The following is a 23,731-nucleotide window of genomic DNA, read 5'->3' as shown; positions in this document are numbered from 1 at the left end:
GAGGCTTCAGGGACCATCCCTGAAGCCTTCGGAGCGCTTAAAACCACCCTCCGAGTAAACCGCAAGTGATTTCTGGGTTGCTCGGAGGGTCGTTTTAAGCGCTCCGAAGGCATCAGGGAAGCCTCGGACGGTCCCTTAAGCCTTCAGAATGCTTAAAACGACCCTCCGAGCAACTTCCGGTTTGCTCGGAGGGTGCTTTTAAGCATTCCGAAGGCTTCAGGGACGGTCCCTGAAGCCTCCGGGGGGTGGGGGAGGCTCTTTTCGCCCTCCCCAGGCTCCTATGAAGCCTCTGGAGCCTGGGGAAGGCGAAAAATAGCTTTTAAAAAGGTGAACCCAGCTGGCCAGTGCGCGCATGCGCGCTGGCCAGCTGACAGAGCAGCGCCTCGCGTGCCCTGACAAATGGCTCCGCGTGCCACTTGTGGGCTATGAGCTCCTTGGGAAAAATCAAAAACAGAAGTAAAGCAATTTTCTTATTTATATTTATATCTTGCAATAACTACACGAGGTCAATGATTAGTATTCGGATGGAAAACTACAAAGAAACCCCAAGTTTATAGACTAAATGTAAACTAGGTGTAGATACAGTATATACTGTATACTGGAATAAAACAGTGGCACTCCACTTCTGGCCAAGAAAATAAATGAGTATGTATTGTAGGAATATCAAACTAAAATAACAGAATGTTTATGCCTCTTCAAAAATGAACATTTTAATTTAAGTCAGCTTATAGGGGAGATGGACAGCATAAACATATACCACATAAGTAAAGTAAACATTTTAATTCAGATTAATGCAAATTGTACCAAAGAGTTGGTTATCGAGGCCCATAAATGGACCAAATCATCTCTTGCTGTAATTCACAGTAACTGATAACTGAGATCTGATCCTGAAAGTAGTATCAATCATCATGAATGCCACATGTACACAGACACATACTGTATGTCTGCAGATATGTTGTATGCATATTTGCTTGAGATTTAATATTATCAAGTACAGAGATCAAAATATGCCTTCTCGGTTCAACTGCAATACATTCCACTTTCAGCCTGAGCAATCTTGTAAATCTCAACTTTTTCCTCACAATTTTTTTATTCAAATCTTCTAACCACTGTAATATCTGGTAGTCCCATTCTTGCAGGAATCATGGCACATATGACCCTCTTAAAGGAAACCAAAAGTAAATTAAAAAGTCAGATAACTTGTTTAAAATAAATGGTGGAAATTCCATGAGATTGCCAAATCCTATACCAGTGATGGTGAACCTATGGCACGTGTGCCACAAGTGGCACGCAGAGCCATTTGTCAGGGCACGCGAGGCGCTGCCTGGTCAGCTGGCCAGTGCGCATGCGCGCGCTGGCCAGCTGAGTTCACCTTTTTAAAAGCTATTTTTCGCCTTCCCCAGGCTCCAGAGGTTTTATAGGAACCTGGGGAGGGCGAAATGAGCCTCCCCCCGACCCCCGGAGGCCCTCCGGAGGCTTCCCTGAAGCCTTCGGAGCGCTTAAAACCACCCTCCGAGCAAACCAGAAGTGACTTCCGGGTTGCTCGGAGGGTGGTTTTAAGCGCTCCGAAGGCTTCAGGGAAGCCTCCGGAGGGCCTCCGGGGGGTCGGGGGAGGCTCCTTTCGCCCTTCCCAGGCTCCTATAAAGCCCCTGGAGCCTGGGGAGGGCGGAAAAAGCATGTAAAAATGGGGGGGTCGCGCGTTGGCGCGCATGTGCACTGGGGGGGGTCGCCCATTGCATTATGGGTGCGGCACGCCCGCACTCGACACCCCCTGCGCTCCCCCCACTTGTGGCACGCGAGCCAAAAAAGGTTCGCCATCACTGTCATATACAATGTTAGGGGTATATAAAGGACCCAAGTCTTCTAAAATCATTATTTTTGCACAACTGCAATTTTTTTTAAAGGCTTTAACAAAAGTTTTAGAAAAAAACATTTTAGAAATGTTGTATGTTTTTGTAGCACCTGCTATAACATGTACAATCAGATAATAATGCCCATCATCTGAAAAGATTGCTGGCTTCTGCTACAAAATAATAGAAAGACAAGATGCTGCTGTACACCGGATAGGACTATTTCAATATTTAATCCATTGTTGACTCATACTACTGGAAGTTTCTCTCTCTCTCTCTACATCTTTCAGTCATTTGCCACTTGAGTCTAACTGAAGATATCACTGGAAGTCTTTAAGAAGATGTTGGATAGCCATTTGACTGGAACGGTATAGGATTTCCTGCCTAGACAGGGGGTTGGACACGAAGACCTCCAAGGTCCCTTCCAACTCTGCCATTGTATATCAGGAAAGGAATCTAACCTTGCACTTTCTTTCCCATGGAACAATTTACCTTCCCCAGTCATTTTATTTACCAGAGTCATTTTGAAGAAGAAGACTCTTGAGTAGGTGCTATTGAAGATCTGTATGCTGGGAGCAAGACCTACTGAAGAATAGAGCAGTAGATTTTTTCTTCTGTTCTCCTTGTTATCATCTTCATTAATATTATACAAATGGCAGAGGACTTTCTTTGAGATGAGATGCACACCCAAAAAAAGAAGGAAAAAAGTTATACACAAAGTCATATTGTCCAACCATAGCACTGAACATGTTTAAAATGTTAAATAATATGCCAATACAAACATGTCTGCACGCACCCACACACACAAAAATTCCTAATTCCTACAAAAACACCTTCCAACTTGCTGCTTCTGTGATACAGCTAAATAGATTCAATCTATATCTTTATTATTATTTTTTTGATTAAAGTTTTTTATTTTATTTTTCCATTTTCATAACATATAATCACATGTATACTATTACATAGCCAACATCATATTGTATTATTAAATGTTTACATCAATTCATCTAACCAACAACTCCCAAGAACCAATTATTGGCTCTTATGCTCTCCATACACCATATTTGTACTTTGTCCATCACTTCCTTCTCCCTCTCTCCTCCCCCTATATACCTTCTTTCTTCCCTCTGTCATGCTTCTCTTCTCAATTTCCCCTTCCTCTCTCCTTCTCCTCCCTCCTCTTACCACTGCTCATTTCTCTCTTCCTCTTCCCCTTCCCCCCTTACCTTCTCTCCTATTTCTCTCTTCTTCCCTTCCCTTTCTCCTCTACTTCCCACTCTTCATCTCATTTACTTGGTGTATTTCAGCTTCTGGGCAAGCTCCTTTTTATGTTGATGGTATTTATAATTCTTTTTCAATATACATATTTAATTTTTCTCTTCCTTTTTAGTAAAAAGAAGGTGATATAACAGAAAAGTATACATATATAGTCATTGTGCTTTTAACACCACCACCACCACCCCCAACCTAATTTTAGTTGAGCTGTAGACCTGGTTACAATTCCCAGCTATTCTAATTATTATCTTTATATACATCCTTACATGCCCCCAATTTGTGATTCTTTTTTTAATGCTTTTTTTAATTTTCAAAACAAACCCAACACATCCTTCTTTACATACTGTAGAAAGTGTATCAGTTGGTTACAAAATGGATTATGTGCATCTCTTCCACAGTCAACAAACATAATTCATATTAACTCAAATATTTTAACTCAGATATTTATACATGTTACCATCATCATACCACCATTTTCATTTGACTATAATTGTTTAAACATCCTTCATCATAAAATATACCAAGACTTAATACATAACCACATACTGGCATTTCATTTACTATTTCTAAAATCCTCCAATAACACTAAATCCTTATGTCCTATTCTAGCTAAACATCCATAATATTTAATAACAAAGTTTTCTAATCCTTCTTTCCAAATCACTGTTTACAATTTACATCCTACTTCCTTATGTTGTACCCATACATATATATACGTTATCATTATCCCTCCTTTATTTGACTATATCCTGTATCATATCATCCCGCACATTGCCTCATTGCGACTTTGGCTCCTCCCCCACCCCAATTTGTGATTCTGTCTTTTTATCACAATAGTTTCCCATTATAGGTATATTCCATGTTTCCTCTCCATTTTTCTAAATCTTGGATTAGATTAGCCTTAATTACCTCTAGATGACAATCTTTGCTGTTCAGTGTTCATTACACTTCCCTTAATGTATTATATAAAGTAACAAGCTGTAAACATCTCACTTTGTTCATCATCTTAAAGGTTCTATATATGTCCACTTTTCATAGATTTTGACCCATGCTTAGTTGTTCTTGTATTGTCATATTCACTCAGTTCGCAACTCAATTTAATTGTCATGTTAAAAAATCACAAACCTCTGTTTTACAAACTCCCCATATCAATTTTATATTTATCCATATTCCATATATTTTGACTTTTATTTAGTTATCTTTCCATTATCATGTTCAACAAGTTAGCAACTCCATTTTATTATCATATTTAGGAACAAAGCCCTTATCTTAACTTCATATTTTCCCATATAGTAGTTTCTAATTATCTGTTTTTTTCCTGGTAAGTCTTTTGTCCCACTTCTCTGTTCCTATCTTCTCCCTTTTCTTTATTTTGACACATCCACTCCCTTCAAATTTCCCCAGGTGACCAAAGGAATAATTTATATTCCTCTTTGTTGGGGCATAACCTCCTGCTTCAATTTTCCTTATGCCACTAACAGCCTCCAAGATCACTTTTGTCAGCTTTCTTTTTCCTTTTGTTGGGGAAACAAAAGGGAAAAGAATTACATTTTTTCCTACACCATTGCCGTGACCAAAGGAGTGTTTTGTCTGCTTTTTATTTCCCTCCGCGTCTACCCATTCAATGTCTCACCCCCTTCTTCTTTGAGTTCTTCTATAGCTATTTGATTCTCTGGATTCAAAATTCTAATTAGGTTTGATTTTACTGATGTTATTGATTTATGTATATTTTTTTAAAATTTCACATAGTTTCACATAGAGTTAGAGGAAGTTCTTCAGCTGGACAGACATGGGGGGGTGTGGGCTTTCCAGAGCCTCACATGAACCCTGTCTGACAAATCAATTCTGAGGTCCGTCTGGACCAGAACCCCTCCCTGGAGGGGGGGCAAAGAGGACAGTGTCTCATCACACCCAGGGGGAGGCAACAGATCCCTCAGAGGTCAGAGATTTGTCTTTTGAATCGGAGTCAGGGCGACAGCTTATAAATATGGCTGACAAGATGCTGAACCTCTTGTCAAAGCAAAAGGAACAGGAGGGTTCAGAAGAGATGAATGGCCGGTAAGGTAAATTTATCTAACCCACAGCCATAAATCAAACTTGGAAAAGGCAAAGAAATCCTGAGAACATAAATAATATTGATGGTCAGATTGAGACTTTTCCAAAAAGAAAGAAAGAAAGAAAGAAAGAAAGAAAGAAAGAAAGAAAGAAAGAAAGAAAGAAAGAAAGAAAGAAAGAAAGAAAGAAAGAAAGAGAAAATGGAGAGTTGAAAGACCATCCTCTCCAAAAGTTATTTATTCGAAACAATTTTGGACAGAAAGGAGAAAGCAGAGAAATGACAAACCTACTCAAATATAAACTTTAAACTTGGTTTTGGATTCGAAAAAGAAACCAAATACTTTGAAAGATTTATTCTATTTGAATTTTCTCCAATTGATTAATCTTAACTCCAAAAAAAGAGAAGCACTTTTTCTTACTGATAACTGATAACCTAACTTTGACTGTGTGGGGAGTTTTAATCAACCAACTGCCATAAATCAGAACTTTGAAAAGTAGGAGGCAAAGAAGAATATCTGAATCTGGCTGATTTCAAGTGATATAATGTGAGCAGCTACAAGAGACTGGACCCGGTAAGGGAAAGAATAACAACAGAATAACAATGGAATCCAAACTGGGAAATATGAAGGGTTTTTTCATTTTGTTTTGCTTTCTTCTTCTTCTTCCTTTTTTTTCGCTCGGCAAAAGAGTAAGATGGCCCCAGCTTCTCTTCCGATTTGAATTTAAGGTGTCCAGAATCCAGTGGTGGGTTTCAAATTTTTTTAGAACCTATTCTGTAGGTGTTGCCTATTTTGTGGGCGTGGCTTAGCGGTCATGTGACCGAGTGGGAGTGACCAACTTGTAAATGTGGTGAAACTCATTTAACAATGCTCTTGCTTAGCAACCAAAATTTTGGGCTCAATTGTGATCATAAGTTCTCTTTCTTTCTTTCCTTCCTTTCTCTTCCTTTCTTCCTTCCTTCTTCTTTCTTTCTTGTGTCTCTCTCCCCCACTTATTTACTTTCTTCCTTCCTTCTTGTGCCTCTCTCTCCCTCTTTCTTTCTTTCCTTCCTTTCTCTTCCTCTTTCTTTCTTCCTTCCTTCCTTCTTTTTTTCCTTGTCTCTCCCCCCCACTTATTTCCTCCCTCCCTCCCTTCCTTCCCTCCATTCTTCTTGTGTCTCTCTCTCCAACATTCTTTCTTTCTCTTTTCTTCTTTCTCTTTCTTTCTCTCTTTCTCTTTGTCTCTCTCTCTTTTTCTCTCTCTCTCCCTTCCTTCCTTTCTCTCTTACTCTTTCTTTCTCACTCTCCACCCCCCTCTCACACACACATACCTTTCAGTTGGTGAAAATTTATGTTTTGCCAGCTGGGAGGCTGGCAAAGAAGCCTCATTTTCCCTGTTGCCCGTGGCACTTCACTTGCTGCAACTCGGACAATGGGGAGGTGAGAGTAGCGCTGTCTGCGTTTGAGGAACGGATGTTCCTTCTGCTCAGCTTATGCACTTGAAAAGACTCCACGGTTCCACATCCACAGCTGATCCCTTCTTGGCCAAAAGGGCGCCTTTTCGGTTCCAGCTGGGCATCTGGAAGAGAGTGGCCGAAGTGGCTTCTCTCTCCTCCTACTGCCAGCCGAAGGAAAAGCCCCGGGGAGACGGACTCTGTGCGCATCAGCTGCGGCAGCCCGGCAGAGCAGCGTGCATAGCCCATCTCCCCGGGGCTTTTCCTTCGGCTGGCAGGAGGAGGAGAGAGAAGCCGCTTCGGCCAACTTGTGTAAGATAAGACAGGCAGGCGGGTGGGCATGTGACCGCGCCTTCTTCGTTTTCTCCAGCAGAGTCACGCGCCCACCCGCCTGCCTGTCTTATCTTACACAAGTTGGCCGAAGCGGCTTCTCTCTCCTCCTCGTCCTGCCAGCCGAAGGAAAAGCCCCGGGGAGACAGGCTCCGAGTGCTGCTCTGCCGGGCTGCCGCAGCTGATCCTCCACTGACCCCTAAAGAAGAAGCGGTGGTGGATCCTCTTCTTCTTCAGCGCATGGAGTCCGTCTCCCCAGGGCTTTTCCTTCGGCTGGCAGGACGAGGAGGAGAGAGAAGCCGCTTCGGCCAACTTGTGTAAGATAAGACAGGCAGGCGGGTGGGCGCGTGACTCTGCCAGAGAAAATGTAGAAGGCGCGGAATCAGCTCTGCCTGAAGGCAAAAAACCTCCAGGGAGGCTTCGGCTGGTGGGCAAGCAGGGGTGGTGGTGGCTCCGAGCCTTCTCGCCTTCAGACAGAGCTGATTCTGCACCTTCTATGTTGTCCTGGGCAGAGTCATGCGCCCACCACCTTGCCTGTCTTGTCTTACACAAGTTGGCCAGCTGAAGCCTCCCGCCTTTCCTGAGCAGCTGGCAGCTGCAAGAGGTGCGAAGGGGAGGCAGGTGGGCTTTGCAACCCGAAGGCTGGCATTTCGTCTCTGCAGCATAAATCAGCTTGGGCACGACTAGAGAAATTTCCTCAGTGGAGCTCCTGAAAGGGACGCAGGCTGCCACCGCTCCACTAAAGACATTTCTGAGAAGAGAAACTTCTCCGGTCACACCTGAGCTGGTGGAGCGCAGGCAAGCACCGTCCCATGACAGGGGTGGGGCAGGAAACTTACTTCCGGGTTCATTGACCAATCGGATCGCACGATCCGGTGCGATCCGACAGAAACCCACCACTGCCAGAATCTCAAAATAAGATTTGTATAACTAACTGCAATTTTGGATCTGGACATTAAGGTAGAACAAAAGACTAAGATGGCCACCATCATTTTTCCCCACAACAACTGAAGCTGATAAACTTAAGGTGGAACAGAACTCTGAAATAAGAACTGCATAACTATATAATTGACTGTAACTTTGGAACTGGACATCATGGAAAAACTGGAAATTTATATCTTTATTATTAAAGCACTTAAGAGATAAAGAGATAGCTAGGTCTACTCATAGGCAAATGCCCTCACCCAAGATCCAACAAAGGTAAGATTATCCCTCTACTCATCTAGCAACATAACTCACCACATGGCACCTGGGAATATTACATCACCCAGAAGGCTCAACTCAGGATAGCCTATGGAATTGCCTCTGCATATCCCATGGGAGTCTGACAACCAATCAGAATACAAACTCAAATTCAAAAGGCCAAAGAGGGTATAAAACTCAGGCACTCTCAACACCTGTCTTTTTTCCCTTCATCCAACATCCATGTCATCCTGTCTACCAGTAAAACCATCTTTCCAAACAGCTACCATGTTTCCAGTGTCTTTCTCCCCTCTTGGAACTGAACCCAGAAGGACATTTCTTCCAAAAATTCAATAGATGGATAAAAATGCCAAATCCACAATAATAATAATAATAATAATAATAATAATAATAATAATAATAACAACAACAACAACAACAACAATAACAACAACAACAACTCCGCCGTTGCCAGTCCCAAGCCCGGATGAGAACGGAGGAGGGTTGGGGTTAGGTTGGCAACCTGGCCCCATAAAAACTTGCCATACAACATGGTGAAAGAAACGAATAAAAATTCTATACCGCATCGGTCATTGCGCGGGTTAACAGGGGCCGCGGCAGGTGTTGAGGCCCCTGATCATATGTCGACAAGTGGGCTACAAGTGGACCAGCCAACAAAATGACAAAAATATAGTGCAGATGAAAATCGTGCCATAATGGCCTGTTATTACAACTCAGAGCCAAAAAAAAGAGGCTATTTAAAGCGAATGTATGATTTGTGGAAACAGCAATATCCAGATTCAAATGTTAGTGAACAACGACTAGCAGATCAAAGGCGATTTATTATACGGAATAAAGTGTTTAGCAAAGTTGAACTTGAGGAAATTCAGGCAAATTGCAAAACAAAAAAAACAGCATCACAAGAGGAAATAACTGATACTCAAGACACAAATAAAGAAATCATAGTAGAACTCCCAGAGGAAGTTGCCGGAGAGGAAATAACAGTTCTACCACCTGAACCAGTTACCATTGAACGAACTGATGAACCAACTCAAAAACAAAAAGAACTGAAGGACAAGATCATGGAACATTTTCTGGCTAGTGAGGAAAGGCAACGTTTACCGTCATTAAAAACTGTCCCTAAGAAAATTTTGGGTCCTATCATGAAAATGGTTAATGCAGTGCTTTCAACAATTGAATCGGGAACCATCTTGGAAACGAATCAGTTAATGTACAGTGCACCTGTAATAGTCACTAATGAACTAGGCATTAAAATCAAAGCACCAAATCACACAATGGAAAAAGCATCAAAGCCAAAGGGGAAAATCCGATTAGAACAAAAAGTCAAAAAATTAAGGGCAGATGCTAGCAACTTAAAGAACATGCATGAGCAATGGCTTAAAAACAGCAAAATCATAGATCAGCTAATCAGAAGATATAGATTGGATGCAAGAAACATTAATGAAGCTTTAGAGATTGTAAAACAGCAGATAACAGCAACAGCTAGAAAAATTGAGAGATATGAGGCACGAATCATCCAATACAAACAAAACCAACAATTTCGATCAGACCAATGGTGTTTTTATTAAAGTCTTAATGTGAATTGTGACACCAAAAGTGAAAAACCAGAAAAGCAGTCCACAGCTGAATTCTGGAAAGAATTGTGGGAAAATGCAAAGGACTACAATAAGGAAGCAAAGTGGATACACGACTTTGAGGAAAGCATTGGTAACAAACAAATGCAAGTATTAGAAATAACAACTGAGATGGTCAAAAATCGAGCAAAAAAAGTAAAGAATTGGACATCACCTGGAAATGACCAATTACATGGTTTCTGGCTCAAATATCTGACCAGTTTACATGCAATATTGGCCAGGCAACTGAATGAAATTTTACAAAATTGTCAAATTGCTGAATGTTTGACAACTGGAAAACATACTTGATTCAGAAAGATGCAACTAAAGGAACAATACCTGAAAACTACAGACCAATAACATGCTTGAAAACAACCTTCAAATTACTCACAGGCATTATTGCAGATAACATTATGGATTATTTGGAAACAAACAACATCTTGCCAGTAGAGCAAAAAGACAACAAAAGAAGGAGTAGGGGCACAAAAGATCAGCTCTTAATTGATAAAATGATATTAGAAAATTGTAAGAAAAGAAAAATGAACTTGAATATGGTCTGGATTGATTATAAAAAGGCATTCGACTCATTGCCACATAGCTGGATCATAAAATGCTTAGAAACAACTGTCATTAGTAAAAATATTACATCCTTCACTGAAAAGGCGATGAAACAATGGAGAACTGAGTTGGCAGTAGGGAATGAGAACTACAGAATGGTTAATATCAAGTGAGGAATTTTCCAGGGGGATTCACTTTAACCTCTTCTCTTCATCATCGCGATGATCCCACTTTCAGTAATCTTAAAAAAAAATGAAATTAGGCTACCAAACAGCCAAAGAAGCTGAAGAAATTTCGCATTTATTATATATGGATGATTTGAAACTCTATGGAAAGTCAGAAATAGAAATCCAATCACTGAGGAACACAGTCGGAGTATTCAGCACCGATATTTCAATGCAGTTTGGCATAAAAAATGTGCCACTGTATCCATAAAATGGGGCAAAATCACTGCGTGTGAGGGAATTGAAATGCCCAATGGTCAACTAATTAAATGCAACAAAAATGAAGCCTACAAATACTTAGGCATTCTGCAGTTGGATAACATCAAACATGGAGAAGTAAAAACTAGTGTCAGGAGAGAGTACACCAACAGTTAGGAAAATTTTGAAATCTAAATTAAATGGTGGAAATACAATCAAGGCCATAAATACCTGGGCAATACCAGTTATAAGATACACAGCTAGTTGAAGAAGAAAAACATGCACTGGCTGATTATTTTTTAAAAAGTCAAGAACATCTATTAATCGAAGTAAAGAACAAAAATCTACTGAAGGCCCAACAGAAGAAACAAGAATACAGAAAAGATGTGATAAAATCAAGAATGGAGAGTTGGCAGAACAAAGCATTGCATGGTTAATTTCTGGAAAAAATAAAAGATAAAGTGGACAGTGAAAAAACTTGGTTATGGTTAACAACAGGTAGATTGAAGAAAGAAACAGAGTCATTAATCCTGGCTGCACAAGAACAAGCTATCCGAACAAATGCCATTAAGGCCAAAATCGAAAAATCCTCTGATGATGCCAAATGCAGACTCTGCAAAGAAGTTGATGAAACTGTTGACCACATACTCAGCTGCTGTAAAAAAATCGCGCAGACTGATTATAAATTGCGGCACAATTCAGTAGCACAAATGATCCACTGGAATTTGTGCAAAAATTATAATATTAAAACAGCAACAAACTGGTGGGAACATAAGCCTGAAAAAGTCACCGAAAATCAGATGGTCAAGATCCTATGGGATTTTCGTATACAAACGGACAAAATACTGGCGCATAACACACCAGACATCACACTGGTTGCGAAAAATAAGGTTACAATCATAGACATCGCAATACCAGGTGATAGCAAGGTCGATGAGAAGGAACATGAAAAAATCGCGAAATACCAGGACCTAAAAATTAAAATTCAATGATTATGGCACAAACCAGCAGGGGTAATTCCAGTGGTAATCGTCACACTGGGTGCTATTCCAAAAGCACTGGAATTACATTTAAAACAGTTAAAACTTGACAAAATCACCATCAATCAAATGCAAAAAGCTGCACTGCTTGGATCTGCACATATATTACGAAAATACGTTATGACGTCCTAGGCCCCTGGGTGGGGCACGACTAGTAATCAATGCCAAATCTGGCCAAACAACTGGCCACTGTGATACAATTTAATAATAATGATAATGATAATAATGATGATGATGATGATGATGATGATGATGATGATGATGATAATAATAATAATAATAATAATAATAATAATAATAATAATAATAATAATAATTCAGTGAACAAAGTGAACAAATCAAAACAAAGTGAATAAATCAGTGAACAAAGTCTAATGGACCAATGACGTGTAATTTTTCACTACAGCAGAATTAACAGGAATCAAAGAGAAAGCAACTAATGGTCTGAGTATACCAATAAAGAAGAGTAACATCAAGAATGATCTGCAGACTCAAAAGCAAACTGAGGAAGAAAGGGAGGAAGAGGCTGCTGAAATGGATGAAGATAAAGAACAAAGGAAGCACTGAAAAACAAGCACCAACAGATAGTGCTCAATTAGCTGAGAAAATAAAGCATCAAATGGAGGGCGCTGAAAGAACACGTTTGCCAAAGCTGAACCAAGTGAACCAAAAAGAATTGAGAAATGTACTAAAAAGGGTCAATGAGTCTGTGCAAACCATTCAAACCACTACATTAGCTGAAACAAACCAGCTGATGCATGCAGCAGCCTTCATAACTACCAAAGAATTGGGTTTGAAAATGCACAGGAACCAAAGAGGCAAGAAGGGGAAGCCTAAGTGGAAAATTTGTTTGGAATGGAAGATCAAAAAATTTCATGGAGACTTGAGCAACTTGAAGAACCTATGGCAAGGTCAGCTAAAGAACAAGCAGGTCAAAAGCAGCCTGGAAGCAAGATACGATTTGGAGAATAAGGGGATTGTGGTAGTAATTGAAGAGCTGAAGCAGAGGGTTGTTGCCATTGCTGAAAAGATTAAACGGTATGAAAATCGAGTAACTCAGTTCAAGGAAAACTCAGAGCAAATCAGCACCAGTTTTGTAAGAGCTTAGAAAGTGGAGATGAAGTAACAACAAATGAAAAGCCTGGTAAAGAGAAAGCTCTGAAATTCTGGAAGAATTTGTGGGAAAACAACAAGAAGCACAAGAGAAATGCAAAATGGATCAAGCAGGTTGAGGATTCTATTAAAGTGCTTAAATGGAATAATAATAATAATAATAAATTTGGATTTATTAGCCGCTCCCTTTCCAAGTAGGACTCGGGGCGGCGTACAATGGAGCATATAACATAAAATACATAACAACACCAAACGTACATACATACACAACACATATACATATACACGGAGGAGGAAACAAATTACAACAATAGACAGTTAAAAATCTACTTTAAAATACCCCAATTGTAAAAACCCAATAAAATTAATATTTAAGAACAATTTAAAAAACAGTTTGGAGGAATGGGAAAATTACGATTGCGATTGAGCCAGGCCGGATAATTGAAAGAGGTGGGTCTTCAGCTGTACACGGAAGGAGCGGAGATCGGAAGTAATCCTGATGTCACGGGGGAGGTCATTCCATAGGGCTGGGCCCATCACAGAGAAGGCTCTGCTCCTGGGTGTCGCCCCCCGACACTGTTTGGCGGACGGCACCCGGAGAAGTCCCTCTCTGTGTGAGCGAATTGGTCGTAGGGATGTGTGGGGCAGGATGCGATCCTGCATATAACTAGGCCCTGTGTCATGGAGCGCTTTAAAGATCATAATCAAAACCTTGAAACGCACTCGGTAGACCACAGGCAGCCAGTGCAGCTCGCGCAGGAGAGGTGTTACAGGGGAGTATCTGGTCCTCCCCATAATCACCCGCGCGGCCGCGTTCTGGACCAACTGTAGTCTCCGAGTGCATCTCAAGGGAAGCCCCATGTAGAGAGCATTGCAGTAATCCAGGCGAGACGTCACTAGCGCATGGGTGACTGTGCGTAGGGCATCCCGGTCCAATAAGGGGCGCAATTGGCGCATCAGGCGAACCTGATGGAACGCCCCCCTTGCCACGGCTGTTACATGGTTATCCATGGACAGCCGGGTATCCAGGAGGACGCCCAAATTGCGCACCTGTTCCATGGGGGCTAGTTGGACGCCCCCGATGGCCAGAGATGGAAGCACCTGGTTGAACCGGGAGGCCGGAAGCCACAGCCACTCCGTCTTGGAAGGGTTGAGTTTTAGATGTGAATGTGAATTAGATGGGAAGATGTGAATATAACAAAAGAAATGGTGCAAAGGCAGTCAAGAAAAGTGAAGAATTGGAGTGCACCTGGACCAGATGAGCTACATGGTTTCTGGCTAAAGGCACTTACAAGTATGCACGAAAGATTAGCAGCCCAAATGAACAAGATTTTAAAAACACCTGAAAATGATGAATGAATGACAACTGGAAGGACATTTTTTTTTAAAAAAAACAACAAGTACTTGGGGATTTTAGAGGCCTCTGACTTAATGCATAATAAAGTCAAGGAATTAACCTCAGCCAAGTACATTCAACAAATTCTCAAGATATTAAGGTCCAAACTGAATGGAGGAAACATCATAAAAGCCATAAATACCTGGGCTATACCTGTAATTCGATACTCTGCAGGAATAATTGACAGGACTCCGGTGGAGTTGGACAATTTGGACAGAAAAACAAGGAAGCTTATGACAATGAATCATGCTTTGCACCCTAAAAGTGATGTTGACCAATTCTATCTACGAAGAGCAGAGGGTGGTCGAGGACTCCTACAAGTAAAGCAGACTGTGGAAGAAGAAAGACACAGCTTGAATGATTACATCCAGAAAAGTGAAGAATCAATGATTAAGGAAGTAAATAAAGGAGGCCTTTTGAAGACAACTAAGTTAAAATCTGAATATAAGAAAGAAGTAATTGAGAAGCGAGCTGAAAATTGGAAAAGCAAAGCTACGCATGGCCAATACTTGAAAAGTATTGAAGGCAAAGCTGACCAAAAACTAACTTGGAAATGGTTAAGATCAGGAGTACTGAAAAAAGAAACAGAAGGCTTTATTTTGGCAGCTCAAGAACAAGCCTTAGCCACAAACTGCATGAAGGCAAAAATTCGACATGTTACCACCAACAGCAAATGTCGCCTCTGTAATGAGAAAGATGAGACAGTCGACCACTTGATCAGAGGGTGCAGCAAAATTTCACAAACTGACTACCTACAACGCCGTGACTGCATTGCTAAGATTATTCACTGGAAATTGTGCCAAAAGTTTGGATTTGAGTACAGCAAAAACCACTGGGACCATCAGGTTGAGAAGGTTTTAGAGAATGAGGAAGACAAAATCTTGTGGGACTTCAGAATCCAGACTGACAGGCATTGGCCTACAACACACCTGACATAACAATAATTAAAAAGAAAAAAAGCATGGTTCATTGACATTGCAATACCTGGTGATGCACGAATTGAAGATAAATAGCAAGAAAAGAACACAAAATACCAGGACTTGCAAATTGAGGTTGAGCGACTGTGGAAAAAGAAATCATGTGTTGTCCCAATTGTAATTGGAGGCCTTGGAGCAATACCTAAAGGGCTACCTCGCTATTTGAAAATTCTAAATTTACCTGACTTGAACATCCTGACTCTACAAAAAACCAGCCTACTTGAAACAACTTATATCCTCCGACGTTACCTTAACAGTTCCTAGGTCCTTGGTTAAGGCTCAAGCTGTTAGGCTACCAACCAGCCCCAAAGGCTGTGAATCTCACCAAAGATTAACCACATAACAACAACAACAACAACAACAACAACAATAGACTTCAATATTCACAATGTGTGAAGTTGCTGATGTTGGCAATTCATTTTTTAGAAAGTGGAATCTTAGCTGCTCTAAATCCTTGTCTTATCAATACATACAAAGACATGGTTTGTCCTAGGCCTCATGCCATTACTACGTATTGTTACATGTTTGGGATTGGCTGTCAACCCTGGATGAAAACTTACTGCAGCAAATGCTGCAGATGCTTTTTTCTGAATGTTTTTCTTTTGTGTCAATACATCAGGAATCACAGCACGCATGTCCACAACTCTGCCTCCTGCCTCCTGTTTAAGATCCCTGTTTTCCCCTTGTTGCTATAGGCAGGAAGTGAGTGCTTGCCCTTTGAAAACCCAGGTGTGAAATGGCAGAATATAAAGTCCTCAGTACCTACATGTGGAAAGAGTGGACAATATGATTACAACATTTTATCTCTTTTTAAATATTTTTTTAAAATCCTGCCTTTATTATTATTTATCAATAACTCAAGGTGGTGAACATACCTAATATTCCCTCCTTTTATTACCTCACAACAAGAACCCTGTGAGGTGATTTGGGATGAAAGAGAGTGACTGGCCCAAGATCACCAGGCGGATTTCATGCTTAAGGCAGGCATAGAACTGATAGTCTCCTGGTTTCTCGACTGTTGCCTTAGGCACTAGACTAGACCAAAATTGATAGCTGAGAGCCATTTCTTTAATTTACATTTTATTTACCGTATCCTTTCTATACTTCCATAGATTAAAAAAATTCCCCTAGCAAGTAAAAAGCTATTCTTTGTTTTCAGGGACATTTCTTATCAAAAATATTTGTATGTAACTATTCAAGCTGAATTTTATAGAAATAACAACAAAAGAATAATTTTATAGAAATAACATAATTTCATTCATACAAAGAAGAAATCCTTAATTTAACAGACTCATGGGAGAGAAGGGATGGATCGGTTACAATCAAATGTAAAATAGTGCCTGTGTGGAATGGTGAATAAAATGGCATTTTGCCTGTTGTTTAAGAAGTCTGTGAAACAGAGATTTGGTAAACATATTTACTGGATAATGAGTTTTTAAAAAGTCATTGTTAGTTGCTATAATTTAACTTTCTGCACAGTATATGAAAATGAATGAGCAACTTACTAAGCCCGTTGACTGAAGGAACAGTTTGATTGTTTTAGACTTTACAATCTCAAGTTCGTACAAATCAGTGTAGCAAGAAAAACTTGAAGTGCTCACCCCTGAGAGAAAATACAGAATTACTATAATAACATCTCTAAACATTTTTATTTATATTAAGGATGTACAAACTTTGTGGGCTAAAGGCTGCATCTGGTCTTTGCTCATGTACACCTATGACTAGAAGGGTAGCAGGATAAAAGCCAAATTTTAATCTAACTAAAATGAAATCAAATGTAATTAATATAATGATGTGACTATAGTATTCAATCAATCAATCTTTATTGATTAGCCCTTGGGCCATATCAAAGTACTAAGTTCCAGAGACAAAAACTACAGTTTAAAATGAGATTGAAATAAATCACAATTTAAAATTTAAATGGAATAAAATACAATTTAAAATAGAATAGAGTGCAATAATTTAAATTACAAATTAAATATGCTTAAAATTATATTACAATGTCACCCCTATGTCTACCCCATCAAGTGGTTTTTCCTACAATCTACCGCGTTCTGCTGCACCAGCTTCATCCTTGTTTCCATCAACTTTACAGTAAATTTGGCAATCTATTTCAGCAACTGCAAATTAATACCTAACAAACAATGTTGCAAAAAGCGCTCTTTGGACTTAGGAGTGCTGATATAAAAGATCCTACCCAACTGGTGTTCCCTCAAATCTGAGTACAGGGGGAAATCAAAAATTACGTGGGAAATTGTTTCGACTTCCCCCATCCCACATAAACAAACTCTTTCAGTTGCAGGGATTCCCTTATACCTGCCCCCAAAGCATGTTTGTTTGAAGTTGGTCCAATCTCAATTTGGAAAAAAAATCTCCTTATGACGGGAGATAAAGGCGAACTTAAGTATTTTTCTATTTTAAAAATTTGTTTGTTTGCTGATAGCTGGGGGCAAACTTTGGCTGCTGTCACTTGTGCAATGTCTGATTGTGTACTTATGTCCATAAATCTCTGTGCAATCCAAGATCTGATCTGCCTAAGATCATGCTGCTGCCAATTTAAAGGAATACCAAAACTTGATACCTGCTTCAAAATTCTTGATAACCAATTATTTTTATTACTTGAGCTAATCTGCTCCATTAGCGCTATCTTTACTAACCTCCCTTCCTCCATCTCGATTATTCTTAGCCAGTAATAATAGCCAGTAATAAACAGTCTTCAACATGGCCCTTGTGCCAATCGCATGTACTCCCAATTCTGCCCTCAGTAGTCATGCTGGTGTTCCAGGGGACATAGCCAAGATTCTCCTCAAGAACTTATTTTGAGGGATTTCCAACCCAGGCAACTTAACTAACCCCCATATTTCTGCCCATAGGTAAGTATTGGTCCAATTTTCACCTGAAAGACCTTTAACACTGGGGTTAATGAAGATGGACTTTTCTCTAAGATAAGTTTATTTAATTGGGCCATCCAAGCCAGAGCCTTCTGAGCTCCGGCTTTTACATGTTTATTCCATTTACCATTTGTCTGGAATACTATCCCATAGTAGGTAAATGACTGAACTTGTTCTATTCTTCTGCCATTTAAAATCCATCTCCTCATCTTTTGTTGCCTGCTAAATATCATTACCTTTGATTTCTCTACATTAATTATCAAGCGATTCTTTATGCAATATGCTGCCAACCTCCCGAGTGACCTTCCTAGCCCCACCCGTGAGGCCGACATCAAAATTATATCATCAGCATATAACAAGCAATTTACCTGTCTTGTTCCTATACTAGGCCCATGGAGTGATATGTCTTCCAAACATTTTGGCAAGACGTTTAAGTATAAATTGAAAAGTGTTGGAGCTAAAATGCAATCTTGTCTTACGCCCCTATTTATTGGGATTGCACTTGTTACCGATCCTGTCCTGTTCACTCGAACTCTAACCTGGTTTTCCATGTATAACAGTTTAATTAAATATAGCAATTTCTTTTCTATTCCCATGGCCTCTAATTTATCCCATAATATTTGTCTATTAATGGTATCGAAGGCAGCCTTTAGGTCTATAAATGCCACATACAGTGGTTTTTCCCCCAAAACTTAAACTTTGTTATTATATGGTCCAATACAAAACAATTGTCCATAGCAGATCTTCCGCTCCTGAAGCCTGTCTGTTCGTTAGCTAGAATGTTATCTCTCTTTATCCAATCTTCTAATTTATGCAGTAAATACTTAGCATAAATTTTTGCTGAAATATCAATACAATACAATACAATAGTAGAGTTGGAAGGGACCTTGGAGGTCTTCTATTCCAACCCCCTGCCTAGGCAGGAAACCCTATACCGTTTCAGGCAAATGGCTATCCAACATCTTCTTAAAGACTTCCAGTGTTGGGGCATTCACAACTTCTGGAGGCAAGCTGTTCCACTGATTAATTGTTCAAACTGTCAGGAAATTTCTCCTCAGTTCTAAGTTGCTTCTCTCCTTGATTAGTTTCCACCCATTGCTTCTTGTTCTACCCTCAGGTGCCTTGGAGAATAGTTTGACTCCCTCTTCATTGTGGCAACCCCTGAGATATTGGAACACTGCTGTCATGTCTCCCCTAGTCCTTCTTTCTCTTAAACTAAAGATACACAGTTCCTGCAACTGTTCTTCATATGTTTTAGTCTCCAGTCCCCTAATCATCTTTGTTGCTCTTCTCTGCAATCTCTCCAGAGTCTCCACATCTTTTCTACATCGTGGCGACCAGAACTGAATGCAATATTCCAAGTGTGGCCTTATCAAGGCATTATAAAGTGGTATTAACACTTCACGTGATCTTGATTCTATTCCTCTGTTTATGTAGCCTAGAACTGTGTTGGCTTTTTTGGCAGCTGCTGCACACTGCTGGCTCATATTTAAATGGTTGTCCACTAGGACTCCAAGATCCCTTTCACAGTTACTACTACTGAGCAAGGTACCATCTATACCAGCGATGGCGAAACTTTTTTGGCTCCCGTGCCACAAGTGGGGGGAGCGCAGGGGGGTCGTGTGCGGGCGTGCTGCACCCATAATGCAATGTGCGACCCCCCAGTGCGCATGCGCAGACAACGCGCGACCCCCCCCATTTTTACATGCTTTTTTCGCCCTCCCCAGGGTCCAGAGGCTTTATAGGAGCCTGGGGAGGGCAAAAAGAGCCTTAACTTCCAGGTTGCTCGGAGGGTGATTTTAAGCATTCCGAAAGCTTCAGGGAAGCCTCCGGACAGTCCCTGAAGCCTCCGGCGGGCCTCCGGGGGGGCGGGGAATGCTCTTTTCGCCCTCCCCAGGCTCCTATAAAGCCTCTGGAGCCTGGGGAGGGCGAAAAATGGCTTTTAAAAAGGTGAACTCAGCTGGCCAGCATGCACATGCGCGCTGGCCAGCTGACAGGGCAGAGCCTCACATGCCCTGACAAATGGCTCCGCGTGCCACTTGTGGCACCCGTGCCATAGGTTTGCCATCATGGATCTATACTGTACCTGTGCATTCCGTTTTTATTGCCTAAATGTAGAACCTAACTCTTTTCACCATTGAATTTCATTTTATTAGATAGTGCCCAATGTTCAAGTTTGTCAAGATCCTTCTGCATCTTAAGCCTATCTTCTGGAGTGTTAGCTATTCCTGCCAGCTTGGTGTCATCTGCAAATTTGATGAGTTCCCCATTTTTTCCCTCATCCAAATCATTGATGAAGATGTTGAAGAGTACTGGGCCCAAAACAGAGCCTTGGGGTACTCCACTGCATACCTCCCTCCATGTAGATGCAGTTCCATTTAGGACTACACGTTGAGTGTGGTTGGTCAGCCAGTTACGAATCCATCTGGTGGTGATGCTGTCTAACCCACATTTTTTCTACTTTATCTAGTAGTAGTTTATGGTCTACCTTATTGAATGCCTTACTGAAGTCCAAGTAAACTATATCGACGGCATTCCTCTGGTCCACTAAGTTTGTCACTTTGTCAAAGAATGCAATAAGATTAGTCTGGCATGATCTGTTTTTGACAAACCCATGTTGGCTTTTGGCTATTACTTTGTTGCTTCTAGGTGTTCGCAAATTTGTTGCTTGATTATTTTTTACAGAATCTTTCCTGGTATTGAGGTCCGGCTGATAGGTCTGTAGTTTCCTGGATCTATTTTTTTCCCTTTTTTGAAATGGGAACCACATCAGCTCTTTTCCAGTCCTCTGGTAGTTCCCCGGTGTTCCAGGATCTCTGAAAGATATAATTCAATGGTTCTGAGATCTCGTCTGCTAGTTCCTTCAGAACCCTGGGGTGTAATCCATCCGGTCCTGGTGATTTGAACTCGTCTAGGGTAGACAGGTGCTCACTTACCATTTTCTTCCCTATTTCAATTTGTGTTCCTAATCTGATTTTTGTGGTGCTGTTTTTGACAGTTTGGACTGTTTTATCCCTTTGTGTAAAGACAGATGCAAAACATGAGTTAAATAATTCTGCTTTCTCCCTGTTGCTTGTCACCTTCTTGCCACTTTCTCCTAGCAATGGACCAATTGTTTCCTTAACTTTTTTCTTCTTTTTAACATGTTGGAAGAAGCTTTTTTTTTGTTAATTTTTACTTTTGCGGCAAGCCTTTCATCATTGTGAGCCTTAGCTTTCCTCACTTCATCTTTATAGGCTCGGGCTATTTGCTGATATTCTGCCTTAGTTATGTCCCCCTCCTTCCACTTTTTATACTTACCTTTTTTGTCTTTCAGTTTGTCAGATAGTTCTTTATGCAGCCATGCTGGTTTCTTTTGGGAGCTGTTATTTTTCTTCTTCATTGGTATTGTGCTAGACTGGGCTTTTGTAATCTCATTTTTCAAAATTTCCCAAGCTTCTTGAGTTGTTTTCCCCTTGAGGATTCTCATCCATGGAATTTTTCCCAAGCTCTCTCTAAGTTTATTGAAATTAGCTTTCTTAAAGTCCAAGACTCTAGTTTTACTTTGTTCTACTATTTGTGTTTGCATAATGTTGAATTCCAATATTGCATGGTCACTTGCCCCCAGGGTGTCTGTGGTTTCAACACCTTCTATCATTTCCTCTCTGTTAGTGAGAATTAAGTCCAATGTGGCTGACCCCCTTGTTCCCTTCTCTACTTTTTGGAAAACAAAGTTGTCTGCTAGGTTTGTTAGGAACCTGTTGGATCTTCCACTTGGTGCAGATTTTGTTTACCAGTTGATATCAGAGTAGTTAAAATCTCTCATTACTATTGTGGTGTGCTTCCTACATACCTTAGTTAGCTGACTAGCAAAAAGTTCATCTACTTCCTCTGCTTGGTTGGGTGGCCTATAGTATAGACCTATGCAGTGGTGGGTTTCAAATTTTTTTGGAACCTACTCTGTGGGTGTGGCCTCCTTTGTGGGAGTGGCTTGCTGGCCATGTGACCTGGTGGGAGTGGCTTGGCAGTCATGTGACCAGGTGGGCATGGCTAACTTGGAAAATGTGGTGAAACTCACTTAACAACGCTCTTGCTTAGCAACCAAAATTTTGGGCTCAATTGTGGTCATAAGTTCTCTTTCTTTTTCTATCTTTCTTTCATCTCTCTCTCCCACTTTCTTTCTTTTTTTGTTTTCTTTCTCTCTCTCTCTCTCTCTGGCTCTTTGTCTCTCCCTCCCTCCCTCCCTCCCTCTCTGTCTCCCTCTGTCATTTTCTCTGGGTGTCTATCTGTCTGTCTCTCTCTCCTCCCTCCCCCATCTCTGTCACTCTGTGTGTGTGTGTGTCTGTCTGTCTCTCACTCACTCTCTCTGTGTGTGTGTGTCTGTCTGTCTCTGTCTCTCCCTCTGTCTCTCTCCCCTCCCTTCCTCTCACTCTGTCACTCTGTGTGTGTATGTGGGTGTGTCTGTCTCTCACTCATTCACTTAATCACTCACTCTGTGTGTGTCTCTCTCTGTCTATCTTTCTCTCCCTCCCTCCCCCTCTCTGTCTCTGTGTGTGTGTGTGTGTGTGTGTGTGTCAGTCTCTCTCTGATTCTCTCTCTCACTCCCTCTCTCTGTTCCTCTCTCTGTCTGTCTGTCTGTCTCACTCACACACACACACTGTGGTCACCTTGTTGAGTGTTCCAATCACATTTGAAACACTCAACAACTGGCCTGCATTTATGGTATTTTGCAGCATTCTGCAGTCATAGGACCAAAATATATGCTTTTAACCATATATTTTGGTCCTATGACTGCAGAATGCTGCAAAATACCATAAATGCAGGCCAGTTGTTGAGTGTTTCAAATGTGATTGGAACACTCAACAAGGTGACCACAGTGTGTGTGTGTGTGTGTGTGTGAGTGAGACAGACAGACAGACAGAGAGAGGAACAGAGAGAGGGAGTGAGAGAGGGAATCAGAGAGAGACTGACAGAGTCTGACAGAATCAGAGAGGTACTTTTAATTACCTGGCAGCGGCGTTTTTCCTTGGGGGGCTCCTCAGAACATCCCAAGACTTCGGAGGGAAGCTTACAGCCCGGAGCAGGAGCAAAGCCCCTTTTCCAACTGGCCTTTCCTTGCTTGGAGGACTTCGAAGGGAAGCTTCTGCAGAAATCCGGGCGAGTGACAACAAGTTCCCACTGTTACAAAGTCTCGGAGGCTGTAATTTTCTGAGCTGTGCGCGCGCCTGTTTTCCAAGGCGTGGAGCAGCGGTGAGGCTCTGCGCGGCAAGCGGTGATTCCGGATGCTATCCGGGAAGATGAGGAACGCGAGGGGGGACCGTTGATGGCCTACGGAATCACCGCTCACCGCGCAGAGCCTCGCTGCTGCTCCACGCCTTGGAAAACAGGTGCGTGCGCACAGCTCAGAAAATTACAGCCTCCGAGACTTCGTAACGGTGGGAACTTGTTGTCACTCACCTGGACTTCTGCAGAAGCTTCCCTCCGAAGCCTTCTGAGGGAGGAAGGGCCAGTTGGGAAAGGGGCTTTGCTCCTGCTCCGGGCTGTAATTGCGCCTATGTTTTCCACAGCGTGGAACAGCGGCGAGGTTCTGCGTGGCC

At 41.3% G+C, this 23,731-nt stretch overlaps 1 protein-coding gene across 1 annotated transcript in view; it reads right to left on the bottom strand.

Moving 5' to 3' along the window:
• The window catches only part of LOC309386119 (cation channel sperm-associated auxiliary subunit beta-like), a 106,670-nt gene that overhangs the window by 76,034 nt on the left and 6,905 nt on the right, over nucleotides 1-23,731 (bottom strand). Inside the window, exon 3 of the mRNA XM_081941160.1 lies at nucleotides 2,365-2,517. Coding sequence (XP_081797286.1) covers nucleotides 2,365-2,517 — 153 coding nt within the window. The remainder of the gene's footprint in view (nucleotides 1-2,364; nucleotides 2,518-23,731) is intronic.

The sequence above is a fragment of the Natrix helvetica genome (assembly GCF_964273705.1).
Source record: "Natrix helvetica genome assembly, chromosome: 1".
Taxonomy (NCBI): Eukaryota; Metazoa; Chordata; class Lepidosauria; order Squamata; family Natricidae; genus Natrix; species Natrix helvetica.
This window is presented reverse-complemented; position numbering and strand designations above follow the sequence as displayed.